This window comes from Mastigoproctus giganteus, chromosome 9, assembly GCF_048544385.1.
Source record: "Mastigoproctus giganteus isolate SK-2022 chromosome 9, ASM4854438v1, whole genome shotgun sequence".
Lineage (NCBI taxonomy): Eukaryota > Metazoa > Arthropoda > Arachnida > Uropygi > Thelyphonidae > Mastigoproctus > Mastigoproctus giganteus.
Genome location: NC_143583.1, coordinates 173,962,501 through 173,977,472, shown reverse-complemented (window position 1 = coordinate 173,977,472; position 14,972 = coordinate 173,962,501). Strand labels below are relative to the sequence as shown.

General features: G+C 39.4%; 1 protein-coding gene across 1 annotated transcript in view; it reads right to left on the bottom strand.

Moving 5' to 3' along the window:
- Window positions 1-12,719, bottom strand: part of LOC150080894 (uncharacterized) — a 28,463-nt gene extending 15,744 nt beyond the window's left edge. The window contains exon 1 of the mRNA XM_090381283.1: window positions 11,890-12,719. Within this exon, the coding sequence (XP_090237409.1) occupies window positions 11,890-12,449 (560 nt within the window). The 5' untranslated portion in view covers window positions 12,450-12,719. The remainder of the gene's footprint in view (window positions 1-11,889) is intronic.
- Window positions 12,720-14,972: the final 2,253 nt, after the last annotated feature.

The following is a 14,972-nucleotide window of genomic DNA, read 5'->3' as shown; positions in this document are numbered from 1 at the left end:
TGTACTCGTTCCACCAGCTCTACATCCTTCTTGAAATGAGGCCTCCAGACCTGTATACAGTACTCTAGGTGTGGCCTGACCATTGCCTTATACAAGGGGATAATCACCTCCTTATCACTACAAGGAAAATTCCTGTATATCGTTGACAAGACACTGTAACATACTCTTGCAGACCGTCTGCACTGTTCAGAACACTTCATATCTGCCTGCACAATTACCACAGGTGCTTTTCATTCTCTACCACTGTCAGTGTAGTACCACAGAGTTGATACGTTACTCTGGGATTACTGCTTCCCATATGTAGTACTTTACATCTGTCAATGTTAAACTTAATTTGCCACCTTTCAGCCATCTGCTCATTTCTAGATCCTGTTGCAGCAGTGTACTGTCATTAGTGTCATTAACAAATCTGCCGACCTTTGTATCGTCTGCAAACTTAGACATTAAGCCTGATATGCCATCATGAATATCCTTTATAAATACAGAAAACAACAATGGATCCAACACTGAACCCTGAGGGACCCTACTAATAATATTAGTCCACGAAGAGCAGTGTCCATTGATTACCACTCTGTCTTCTCCCACTCAACCATTCCTTTATCCATAGCAGCAACTTGCCTCCAATGCCACGCTGCTCCAATTTGTGCAGCAGTCTTCTTTGTGCAACAGTATCAAAGGCCTTTGTAAGATCCAAATATATGATATCAAAGTTATTCTTTGCATCCAGTTCCTTTGTGACTGCATCATAGTATCCAATCAGATTTGTCAGACAAGACTTCCCCTTAACAAACCCATGCTATAACTGGTTTTGTCTAGATGATCCTGCAATGCTTCTTTAACCAGTGCCTCCATTAATTTCCCTGGAACAGAAGTTAAACTAACAGGTCTGTAATTACCTGTCTCCCCCTTTGTGGATGGGGGTCACATTTGCACATCTCCAGTCCATGGAGAAGTTCCACTGAGTCCAGGGAAGGTCTCATAATTATGGCTAAGGGCTTGCTTACTTCCTTTGCCGCTTCCTTTAATATAACTGGATAGATTCCATCCACCCGAGGTGCCTTATGTTTATCTTCAACAATTTCTCCTACATTTTACACTTCGTTATTACAAGGTTATTTAGCTTACTGCCAGAGTTGAATACACCTCTGGCATTCCTCTCCCTGAATAACTCCATGTGTGAATGTAGTTGCAAAATATTCATTTAGTTTGTTAGCTACCTGTGCAGGATCATCAACAGTTGAACCATCGATATCAAGTGGACCAATCTGATTCATCCCCTTCCTTCTAGAGTTCACATAAGTAAAGAACTCTTTTTTTCTGTTTTTCTTTGCATCCTTTTCCAAAGATTTCTCGTAATCTGCCTTCGCCTGTCTAACCTCCTTTGTAACTTGGTTACAGACCAGCTTATATCTATCATAGGCTTCTGTGTCACATGTTAATTTATATGTATCCCATGCATGTTTCTTCTCTGCCATATGTCTCATTAGTTCATCTGACATCCATTTAGGATTAATTCTTGTACAATATTTCTATGTTGGCATGAAAAGCCTAGTAGCTTCCAAAATTAATTCTTTGAATGCTTCCCATGTTGAATTTGCTGTTGGTAACATCATCAATTGGTCCCACTGTATAGAATTTAAATACTGTCTCAGACCACCGTAGTCACCTTTACGAAAGCAAAAACCCTTCCCTTTGCCCCTGATGGTAGTTACCTCTTTGAGTAAATCCCACTTTAGCACACTTTGATCACTGCCACCTAGTGATTCCTTTATCTGTAGATTCTTAATGCATGAAGAATCACTACTGATAATCAGATCAAGACTATTACTCCCTCTAGTTGCCTCCCGAACATGCTGATGTAGAAAACAATCATCCAATAAATCCACAAAAGCCACGTGATGAAAAAGGCTCATAAAATATTCCTATCGTATTGACTGAGTTCGAACGGGGCCTTTTCTATCCGGTGTTGTGTAGGAGACTCTGATAACCACTGTGCTACCCGCTCGGACGGAATCATAACTGAAGATTTCGTCTTCATCCATTTTACAGTTTCCCTCTCATAGCCTTCTAGACGTCAATTAGGTCCGCTCTAAAGCGCCTGAACGCCAAACTCTGAAACTCACATAATCAATATTTCCACATATGGTCGTCCTTCCTGTCAATACTGCTCACAGAACTTTATATCTGCCCGTATAACTCCTAAATTCATTTTTTTCCTCTACTGTTTTTAATTCAACTGCACCAGGTGTATTCTTTGGGGAGGGGAGGGCTGCGATTTACCAAGTATAACACTTGGTGAAATTTTCTTGCATTAAAAGGCCACTGTTGTGACCTTTCTTGAAGTCGGCCCAAGTCATCCTGAACGCCATGTATTTTACTGATCATTAATCAGTAAAATAGAAATATAAACATGGCTTTATTAAGAGAAAAAATCATGCTTATCTAACTGAGTTAGATAAACATGATTTTTTATTAGATGGACTGACGTAGCCCACTGGTCAGGAGCGAGAGTGCATACCACGCGTTCCTTGAGTGGACCGAGGCTCAAGCCCGTGACTACTAAATACGATAAATATTGTATTGACGATTTGTTGTAAACTCTACTGACTTGGTTGTCGTGCCGGAGTATAAACAGAACATTTATTTAGATTGCAACTCTGTATTCATCCGTTTCTTCAATGACAGCATCATGTGTTCGTACTACCGATATAAAGTAAAGCAGGTTAGCAGATTACGTATATATGCTGTATGTGTGTAATCTAGTGCGAGAACGGCAAGAAGAAAAATTTAAGTGATTTTAAACGCGGCTTTGTAGTCTTAGTCTTCTTGGTAGGCGCCAGGTGCATCGGTATGAGTTTCTTGGAAACTGTTGGGATTTTCACATATGACTGTATATCGAGAATAGTCCAGTTCATCAAACAGCATTCAGACAGAGGGGGAAACGGTAGTCGGAAACATCTCGTTGATGAGAGACTCCAATGGATGGAGACAAGATTTGCGCAGGGTAATAGAAAGGCAACAGTCAGTCGAATAACGACCCAGTTGGAAAGTGGCTGCCGAAGAGATAATGTATAATGACAGAGATGGGGATATCGCTGTCAACAACCGAAGCGATTTTTCTCTAGTCAGTAAGAAACAATAAGGTACAGTTATATTGGGCACAGAAACAGTGGAAACGTTTCTGTAGGTTGAGTTTTTTTATATCAAGAGGAGTTCCCTGCAGCATGAGAGTGAAGCATACTTTCAGGAATCCGTGAAGGCTGTGAAAACTTCGTATGAAATAGCTTTTTTTTTTTAATTGCAAAGCAAAGAAACCTCATACCATTGGAGAAACTCTTGTAAAGCTTTGTGTTCTGACTCCTGCTAAAATTTTACTTAGAGAAGAAATTAAGAAAAAATTACAGAATATTCCCCTGTCCGATTCTATAGTGAAGCGCCGAATTGATGAATTATCTGCGGATATCAAACCAATTCTGCAAAAGATTAAATCATAACACTTTTTTTTGCTATTAGTTGTGATGAATCTACCGATGTCGAAAATTGTGCACACTACTTGTTTATGCACGATATGTAGCTCGCAATACTGTGGAAGAAGAAATGTTTTCTCGCGCCATGGAAGCCATTACTAAAGATTGATATGTTTGAAGCTATATCAAAATTCTTCAAAATGAATAACTTGTATTGAGAGAAATTGACTGGATTGTGCGCTCCGGTACACCAGCAATGCTAAACTCACGATTTGGTTTTGGGGTTTTGGCAAAAATTAAAGGAAAAACCTCATCTGTTTAAGATGCATTGCATCGTTCATTCACCGCCAGTCATTGGCCTCGGCCTAACAATATGCGTGACGATCTCAATTCTGAATGAAGGTAGTGAATTATGTGAAAAAAGGTGCATTAAACTAAAGATTATTTTCTTTGCTTTGTGGAGATCTGAATGCCGACCACAAAGCTCTTCTGTTCTACACTAAGGTTCGTTGGTTATCGAAGGGAAATATGCTTGGTCTGGTTTATGAGTTGAAGGAAGCAATCGCCCTGTTTTCGGAATATCGAGGCAAAGACCAACTACTTCAAGGATTCAAATATGAAAGCTTTCAGCTGAGACTGGCATATTTGGTAGACGTATCTGAAGCTGTGACCCCATTAAATTTGAAACTGGTGGGGCAAATACCACCATCACAGCTCATTTTGATGTATTGAATGCATTTATAGAGAAATTGGATTCAGCGTGTTGTTGGTACTAAAAATATCGCTTCGTTTTATCGACTTAACTCTCAAAGATAATAAGGTTCTTGAAAATGATTTCTAAGAAAAATAATTTCCCAATATTTTGTCTTCAGAATGAATTCTGATGAGATTTTTCTGATGTCGTTATTGAAAATTCTATTTGTAAACTTTTGAGTAAACCTTTTCTCACTGATGCAATAAGATATCTAGGAGGAGTTTTTGAAATTCAAGTTTTAATCGCCAAAGATAACTTCGGAAAAAAAAAGGCGTCGGAGAATTTTTGGATAAAATATCTCCCTATTTACCCCAAAACAAGTAAACATGGTTTGTATGTCATCCCGTTTTCATCGACATACGTTTGTGAAGCCGGTTTTTCTGCACTTCTGGCTATAAAAACAAAGCAGCTCAACAGACTTGACATAAGTGACGTAACTTGGCCTTTATCTTCCACAGCATCCAACATATAAAAGCTTGTGGCAAACAAACAAGCCGAACGCTCACATTACTAACAATATGTATATTTGGAAATAAACACAGTTGTTTTGATTTGCTTTTAGTTCCCATAATGCTAATTAATAAAATTTCACATTTTGAATAATATGGGAGGCGAGATTTTTATATTAATTGAAAGGGGGACATATTGAAAGGGATTCAAAAAGGTTGAGAAAAACTGAAGTAATGAGACTCGTGGTAGAAAAGAAAAACGCATGGGATGCATATAAATTATCAAATTATCCATGTCACAAAGGAGGTTAGACAAGCTAACATTGAGACATTATTCTTTGGCAAAGGATGCAAAGAAAAATAGCAAGCACTTTTTTATTTTTGTACTTATGTGACCACTAAGGAGGAAAGGGATGAATCGCACATCTCCACTTAATATCACTGGTTTAGCTGCTGATGATCATATTCAGGTTGCTGACAAACTGAATATGTATTTTGAGTGAGCATCACACATGAGGAATTGTTTAGGGAAGAGGATGCCAGAGGTATATCAAAATCTGACAGGGAGTTAAATGATTTTGTGATAACTGTGAGGAAAGTGGAAGAGAAATTGAAGCCAAATATAAAAACGACACCTGGTATAGATGGGATCTATTCAATTATATTAAGGGAAGCAGGCAGCAAAAGAGGTAACCAAACTCTTAGCCATAATTATGCGAGTATCCTTGGATTGAGGTGAATCCTATGGTCTGGAGATGTGCCAATGTATCTCAAATCTACATTGGGAAATTAGAGGGTGACACGAGTAATTACAGACCTGAAAGCTTAACTTCTGTTCCAGGTATTGGAGTTACTGGTTAAAGAAGTAATGCAGGAATGTCTAGACAGGAATGAAGTTTTACTGCAGTCACAAAACGGATTTGTTAAGGGGAAATGTTGTCTGGCCAATTTGAATGGATACTATCAAGTGCAGTTAAAAAGGAACTGGATGCAAAAAATAATTTTGATATCATATACATGGATTTCAGGAAATCTTTTGATACTGTTGCTCATAAAAGACTGCTATACAAATTGGAGCTGTGTGGCATGAAGGGCAAGTTACTGCTATGGATAAAGGGATGGTTCAGTGGGAGAAGACAGTGTTATCAGTGGACACTGCTCTTTGTGAACTAAATGTACAAAGGTTGGCAGGGTGGTTACTGACAATAATCAAGGTATGCTACTGCAACAAGATCTATAAATATTAGACAGATGGGCTGAGAATTTGCAATTGAAGTTTACCATCGGCAAACGCAAGATACTGCATGTGGGTTGTTGGTGTTGGGTTTTTTTTTTTGGCGCAAGAGCTACTTTGGCCATTTGCGCCTGTTCCTGTGGAGAGATACTGTACGGATTAATAAAGAGTTTTTTTATATGAGCATAAATATATTAATCTGTTTTAGATAGTGGGAAAACTCAGGTAAATTGGAGTTGTCCTCAATAATGTCTAATTTGAAGAGGTTCGTTTAAATTAGATAGGGATCGGAATGATGTGGTTCTAATATACCGATAGCGAGTACACTTTATAAGAATATAATTTTTTTTTTTTTTTTGGCTGGTGCAGCATAAGCCATAGGCTTTCTTGCACCATGTGGCCATTACTAATATGCTTTACGGTTAGTGGTGAGTCGCAGTGGCGGATTATTTCCTCGCAATAAATATAGATGTGTAAGATGGGTATGACCTATACGTGCTCTGTCAAGCACAACCTCTTCGTGTCTGTTTGAGCGGAAACTAGATTTCCATAGCTGTGGATTCTGTTTTATATTTCGTAACTTGTTATTTACCTGATTATGTCAAATTTCTCTCCACTTTTCATTGCAAATTCGGCGTATGATTGATTTATAGTCTGCGTAAGGAATGTGGTTATTATCAGTGGGATTTCTTGCTGCTTTAACTGCACTCTCATTTCATGGTATTCCAGTGTGCCCTGGAATCCAACATGTTGCATATGGGTAGCAGAAATCCCAGATTAACGTACTAAATGTGTGGTACTTCCGTCATTGTACTGGAAAACGAAAAAGACCCGAGGGTAATTGTTGCAGTCTGATATGAAATTCTCTGATCAGTGCAAACAGGCTGCCAGGACAGCACATGGGGGTTTGTCCAGTGACATTCAGGAAGTTTTTGCTAGCAGGAATAAGGTAATTAATCCTTTGCACAAGGCAATGGGTACTTCAATGGGTACATCACCTTGAGTAATGCATACAGGTCTTGAAGGTCTCATTTTAAGAAGGACGTGGAACTGTTCAAATGGGTGCAGAGAAGAGAAACGAGATTAATGAAGCGAACAAAAAGGTGATCTTACCATGAAAAGAACTTCTGTTGTGCAAATTGCAGAATCTGAAATTAGGCACCAGCGGAGTGATCTGATGAGGTGTTTAAGGCTTTGAATGGTTTGAGTAAGCTCACTGCTGATGCATTCTTTCTCTTGCTCCTCCTCCTTCCTAAAGCGTTATAACTTTCGACGTTTTTGCGCAATAAAAAGCAAAAAATCATCATCGCCTCTTGCTCCAGACAACTATCTGTTAGGTAGGGGAGTTGAACTAACGTTCCAGGAGCCGCCATACCCTAAAACATACCCGTTAGGTATCTGGTAACAAGTTCTTACTTGTATGGAAAGCTTCCTTTTATCCAATATATCACATAGTCGTACTGCCACGAGGATGAGCTAAAGGTCACTACCAGATGCAGTCTATTTTAAAAGTAAAGGGGTGAGAGGTGCTTAGGGCACTTTGATTTTTAGATTAATTTTGAACAAAAATAATCATTATAAATGTACTTATAATGTATAGAATTGATTCTGTTCTCATTTCGATCTTGGTCTATAATTAAAGTTACCAGATCCTTAGTATTCCAATGCGGGACATCGATTTTACAACCCTCCCCCCCTAAAAACAATATACACATTTTTATAAATTTATAAAAAATATTCACATACAAAATGTAAATTAAATACACATACTTCTTTGAATTAAACTTATAAAATAAAATATCACACTTCTTTAAAAAAAAATTAAAGCGTGTATTCCCAGTACGCACGAAGGATGTTTTATGTGAAAACATCCTTCGCTTGGAAGAGGTCAACGAAATCCATTTGTAGAATATTCATAATACAGTAATTGCACAATCATACACCAACCGTTATTAAAAAATATAAAGTGTTATGTTATATTAAAATAATGATGTAGATAAATGAAATAAATAGAATGATAAAATTCCACCGGATAAAACTAATAAAAAGGTAACTGTCTGTACAATAAAATATGAAATTTTAATCTGCAAAGATTCATTGAAATTATGGATTTGATAAGTAATCCAAGTATGCTTCGCAATTGATTTTATTTATCGACTCGATAGTGGCAAGTTGAGCAACCAGACTAGTTCCATATTGTTTTTGGGCGAATTATTATTGAACTAATATAAAGAGAAGGAAATTTAAACAAAGATACATATTTTAGCTTGGGTAAGGATTGAACCTTTGGACTGGCGAACTTTCGCCTGACCCCTTGACCACAGGGACTGGTAGGTGAACTACAAATAGCGATAAGAAAAAAGACATGACACGGTTGTGCTCTCCCTTTGTAAATCGGTGATGTGCGCAAACCCATGGGGAAAGCAGATTATCGCAGAATGTCCTGATTCAGACGGACAAAAGTAAAAAAGATGACTCACATGACGTATAGCGGCTGTGTGAGTCTGCGCTAAAATTAATGGTTAGCACTATTAGTAGCAGGAACCAGTCTGATCTTCGGCCCCTTTTCTGATTAGGTGGAAAAGTAGAGTTGTCGTGATCAAGAAATTAGGTGAAATCTAATTCTTTCGTATATGACAACACAGAACGAGGCAAGAACAACCGATCAGCATCATACGTAATTCCCATGTTACCAGAGACTGCCATTCTCCTAACCAAGAAACTATATCTGCCACTGGAAAAAATGACAAAACAAGACCACCCTTTTCAAAGATGGACAAAGGACTCCTCTTCATCTGATGAGGAGGAGTAGTCGCTATTCATAAATAATAAACGCTGCCCTATCAAAAGTGATGAGCCACACTTTTTATTGCAGCAAATTGTGTTACTAACTAAATACGCAAATATTTTGGCCTACAAAGGTGATCAACAGTTAGCCGAGAATTCATTTCAAGCGTATACACTGGATGATGATCCATTGGAAAAAACGTACGTTTCAGAGGCATGCTTGTGCATGCCGTTGCTCATTAATTGCATTCCGAAGTCGACAGTTGGCAACACGATGAAGAAATGAAGTCGAGAGGTGACATTGAGTCATCCAAGAAACAACTAAGTAGGCGGAAAATACTGACTAAAAGAGCTAACATGCCTTGACACAGTTACCTCATGTCACTTCTGACCCTGGTGAATCTGTTTGGAGTTGCAAACCTGTGTTTCTGCGACAGATATGGGGAGAAGACATGAGAGAGTGAGTGAGTTTCGCGCCATTAATATTCACAGAAGAACTGCAGCACATGTCTTGATAACGAAAAAAAAAAAAAAAATGCACACGTCACTTGGCATTGTGCAAGACACTGAATGGACAGTGTATCAGTTATTGTTATTATTAGCCATATGGTGCAAGGAAGCCTGAGGTTCATGCTGTACCAGTCAAAAAAAAAAAAAAAAAAAAGTCGCCCTAATTGAAGTGAGGCCTGTGAAGCAAGTTAAAAGACCTTCCAGTGCGATGGAAGTTTTTTCACTCTTTTTTTTTTATGAAAGATGCTTCCAACACGCTTAACTTGGGTGATTTGTCATCTGTGAAGTTAGGAGGAGAAAGTGGTGTCGTTTTGGCGTTATTTCTGAAAGTACCAGTAGGTACACTGGTCCAGGTGCATGGAACCATGAATGCTGTAGCCTCGTTCCTCTTCTAGACAGTGTTGTGTGTGCTCTATTATAGTAATTTTATGGAATCTGCCCTCACACCTTCCGACACGGAGTACCTGTGTCATTAAACAAGGATCGTGAATGGGTAGTTAGAAGACAATACCGAAGCAAGGCAGTGGCCAGCATACAACGCATATCTCAGTCCACTGAACATTTTTGATGCGGAGGGCAAGAACGCAGAATTAGGACAAAGCCAAGATAGTCCTCTTTTAGGAGCTCACGAGTGCGTTAAAGAAGGAATGTAAAGCAATATCACCAACTTTCTGCTAGAAATTGGTATATATATAAAGTTTTCCGCAATTCAGCGAAGCAATGATTGTGGCAAAAGGTGGGCCAACATGCTCTTAATTTTTCTGAATACATTTGTTACGTGTTACACGCCTTTACTAAGATACTTTATCTTATCTGATGACCACTGTGAATACGGACGCAATTCCGCTATCTGTCGTCACTTCCACCCTTCCCCACTCATCCAATGTTGGGTGACGAATCTGAATACTGTACTCTCGAGTACCAACCCACTAAAGTCCGAACTTCTCTAAATGGTATTCTCATTCCATTCGTCCATAAACATACGAACTTGGGAGTCGTCTTCGACTTTAAACTGAGCTTCAGTCCACACATTGACAAGCTAATAAAGAAATTCTGCCTGATACGCTGAACTACCAAACAACAACTGCTAAACGATTTGGATGTGACTCGGTGCTACGTATACTTGTCTGTATACTCCGTCGTATTATATGACTCATCAAAACTTCTGGCATTGCTGCTGTGAAGGGTATATTGCATATTACTTTCCTTACAATAAAGATTTAAAAAAATATAGGCCATGCGCCTTTGGTTTGTGCAAAACCGTGTGAAGGGCCTGAGAGAGTGGAGATCGAGCCCGGAAGAGTCATAAATGTGGAGCCAATCCCTCTCCGAAAGCCATAAAGATTTATGAATAAAATCAATAAAACAAATAAGAATAGATTTTTCACCACTTTTGAAAATAAACTTTGACAGAAATTATTTATCATATTGATTACAATGTTTCACAATTTCTAGATAATTTACATTCCTTTGAAACATAATTTGACGACCTGAATAATATTACCAGAATTGAAATTTGAAAGGAATTAAAATTATTTTTAAAATGCTTTTAATGCTTTATAGTTTACAATTTCCTTTATTATATTTGAAAAACCAATTCTTAACGCGAAATTTATGACACATCACGGATAGGAATGCACAGAAACCACGAAGTAAGTTATGATGTAAGAATTCTATTTTCAAATTTGCGTTGTTGTCCGGCTGAAAAAACCCGACTAACTCTACTTCCTGTGCCTGGCTAACTACAGTCCCACTCATGAGCCCTTAAAGAATTTCTCTAGTCTCGAACATGGTTCGAATCTCGTCTGTTCCAAACGAGATACAAGTAGAGAAACCACTATTCAATCAAAGAACACGCACACAGCAGGCGAAAGGAATTGTGTGTAGAGAAGAAAAGCTGCACACTTCGGGAGAGTTTGTGTACAAAGTTTCTTCCATATACTTTGGCCAAGCAGACTAAACCTAACTAAACTATCACTATGCAGACAAAACCAGCACGGTTCAACCGTGCATAGGATTTCACTACTTTTTATTCAAGTTGTTGATAATACTAATGAAATATATAATGATTCTAAGACAGAACCTCGGTTAAACGAGATTCCCATTTAACCGAAATTCTATTAAGAATATCATTCACACCCGATAGCTTCCGGGTGTGAGTAGAACAACGGATCCATTCCTCAAATTGAACTACAGATTTGGTAGAATTCTGTTATTTGCGTGAGGAGTGAAGCCCTGCTGGGCTGTGACCTGGAAGCTATCGTGTCACCGATGTCCGGTACAAAAATAATTTTGAGATACGATGAAAGAATAGTCAACTTCGACCGACGTCTAAGATATTCGTCCTGGTCCTATTAACCGAGAAGCCTAGGGGAGAGAGAGAGAATATATACAACAGCAAAATGGTACATGTATCTCTTTGTTCAAAACAATATACAAATAGAATAACGTACGCTTATTTTCTACATCATTTTTTTTTTTTTTTATCTGTTACCAACCCTTCGATTATTTTTTCTTACAAGTGAATTCTTACAAACTGAAGGCAACAACTGTTTGCTTTGTCATTTGTAGATTTGAAAACAGTGTCAAATAACAAATCTCCGATCACATTTTGTTTCATCTGCAATGCAAAAGAGGTTAAACAAATTATCGAATGAAAATGGTTATTAAATGCAAAAAATGACTTGCCATTTTTCCATCATTAAAGTGTGGTCGACCGTAGAAGACTCAGTTTGTTTCCTCCGCTTTCTTAATGTGGTAATCTCCTCTATGTCGTCTTCAGGTAGTTCGGGAACATTGGGTAGTAGTGCTGACGGCGGTTCCCATAGCTTTGTGCTCGCCTTGTCGCGTATATTAGTCGATTCGCCAATTAATGAAGACACTCCGCGAATATCTCTTAAGCTAGTGTCATCTTCAAACGTCGATCGCAGCAGTGATCCTACTCGCGCCTCTATCAGCGAAGAAGAGCTTGGCTTCAGGGAAGCGGACACCGACCCTGTCAAGGACCCTGCGGGTGACGAAGGACGTGCCGTGATTGTCGCAGGGTTACTTGCGAAAGAAGAACCCGCAAAAGTTGATAAATTAATGTCGGGGCGGTCCGATCGCAGGTGAGTCTTGGAGATGGAGTCGTGGTACTTCTTTTCTATCTCTTGCAAGGTGTCGGAGTACAGGCTGCTGCCATACTTATAGTTATCATTGTAAATCGACGTGTACGGACGTCGCCATATTTTCGTTGCCTTCGGAGCCATGCTGTTACCGCGAGGGAATCTCTAAGAATAATGACGACCGTTCCTTAGGCAGAGGCAACTCGTGAACACTGTTTCGTACTGCTAAGCTCCCCCTCCCCTCCTCCGTTCGAGCATTTCGGAATGAACAGCGGTTTGGCGTTGTTGGCTGTATTAAGACGCTCCATATTTTATTTTCGGCAGACACTTCACACAGGCGGCGGCCTTGGAAAAGTTGTGGAATGGGAACAAGGAAGCTCCCTCTTGAAGCTACGACATCCTTCTGCCACTCAGGACAAACCCGCTTTCAGTATCTTGTCCGCACTGTACTATCGCGCTCACCAGCATTCTCTTTTGGCAAAAAACATCAGCATGGGGGTCTACGACAAAGAACTTAATATGCTTACAAACTCGTGCATCACAAGAAAGCTGAAGGAAGTGTGTGTGTGGTGTGGTTGGGGGGTGGAGATTGGAAACCCAGATAAACACCGTAAGCGGTCAACAAGACACAATGCAAAGATCAGAAGTTTCTTCCGTGAACTGCAAAATATGAGAGAGAGACAGACAAGTTTTTTATTTTTTTTAAATAAATATATAACATAAAAAGACAGATGTGCGTAGTGCAGTATTTTTTATCATACTATGTACGTGTCTGGTTATTCTTATTTACTTTTTACCATTTATAAACTGCAAGGCCACTTTTTAAAATTCAATTGGCTCTGACTAATCAGAATCGGACATGCGTTTAACTTTTTCTTCCTTATTTTTATCACAGAATGTTCCACTTTTTCTTTTCCTTTTCTCATGTACGGACATTTGAAACACCGCGCATTTATCCTCGATTAGGAAGCCAAAAAATGCGACTTATTTCCCCTTCATATTCCTAATAGTGAAACAACTGTAATAGAGAATATTAACAGCTTCATCGAATTTGTATCTTATGGAAGATTAAGATTAATGCGCAAAGATAGCAGTATAATCCATTTTGTTAACTCTGAATTAATCAATTGTCTTAGTTGATTTGTTTTTAATGAACTAAAATTACAGTTTGGCTGCTTAGGAGCAGAGCCGGCCTTAGGCATGTGCAACAGGCGCAGCCACACCAAGCTTCGTGAAATCAAATTTATCTCTGTTATGTAGTAGAAATACAAGAACTTCAGAAAACAAAGTTACCTAAGGTATTATTTTATTACACTACGGCCTTTGATTTTTTTTTTTCTTGTCAAACACAGTTAGATGAGTGCTGTTCCAATGTTCTTTCTAGGTCGGCTTAATGTTTCATGTAAAGGCTGCAGGACTCGGCAACTTTTATCACGAACGCGCTATAACTACCTACAAACGGTGCAAGAAACCCTAGCATGACAAAGAGTCGTAATCGGCGCTGACGTAAACTGCCGCTCCCCTGTCTGACACAGCACTACACCGGACCGACGAGATACCAGGAATGGACAGAGGCTCGAGAAGTTCCTAGCAAATTCTATCTTCCCTGTAAAGAATCAACCCTTCAATCTACCGACATACTGCAACACCCTATGGGAATCATCCATAGACATTACGCTAACCACAAGAAACGTAGAAGCTCATGTGACTGATTGGACTGTACAAAACGCCTGGACCACATCAGATCACCTTCAATCACCTTCAATATCAAGAGAACGATGCCAAGACCAACAAATGGCAAATACATGGCGAGCAGGTTCGCTATCAAAAAGGCAAATTGGGAGCTCTTTCTAGAACAATTGATCCGCAAAGCACAAGCAGCGGAGGAAGTGACTGGATAGAGTGACGGGATGGAAAACGTGGACAGGGTGCAGGAAAAAGTCACCCGCATTATCACCACTGCAGCGGAAATAGCGATGAAAAGAAAGACACTCTCCGTAGGAGCCATGCCAGGGTGGACCCCGGAGTTACAAAGACTACGAAAGCAAATCCAAATAAAGAGAAAAGAATATCAGAAAGTCTGGAGAAATTGGACATCGGCCAGAGATAGCCTATCTGAGACATCAATACCAACAACTACACAATGCTTACACAGAAAAAATAAGAGAGCCTCCTGAGAGCAACTAGTCTCCGCGACCGGAAATGAGGAACCCTGGGGGTGGTATACAAAATAAGCTCCCCAGGGGGGAAATAACAACGGCAATAAAAACCCCTCAAGAATCCCTCACTACAATATGGGATGATTCAATTAATAACATTCTAAATACAATCATTCTAGAACCCCCCAGACATCCTCAGTGACAAGCAGGAAGAAATCTCTCAAGCGAACGAGGCATACATGTCGCAATAAATGGAGCTACAAAATGCTGCGGCACAGATACGAAATAGGAAATGCCCGGGACCGGATTTTCTGGAGCCAAAGCTGATCAAAAAGGCTGTGGAACACATACCTAGCCTCCTGCTCAAACTATTAACCTGCTGCCTGCAAGCGGGGAAATTTCGGACGACCTGGAAAACTGCAAATCTGAAACTCAACCTGAAGAACCCTAACAAGCCACCAGAACAACCGGATTCCTACCGACCGATAGCTTTACTGACTTACCCTGA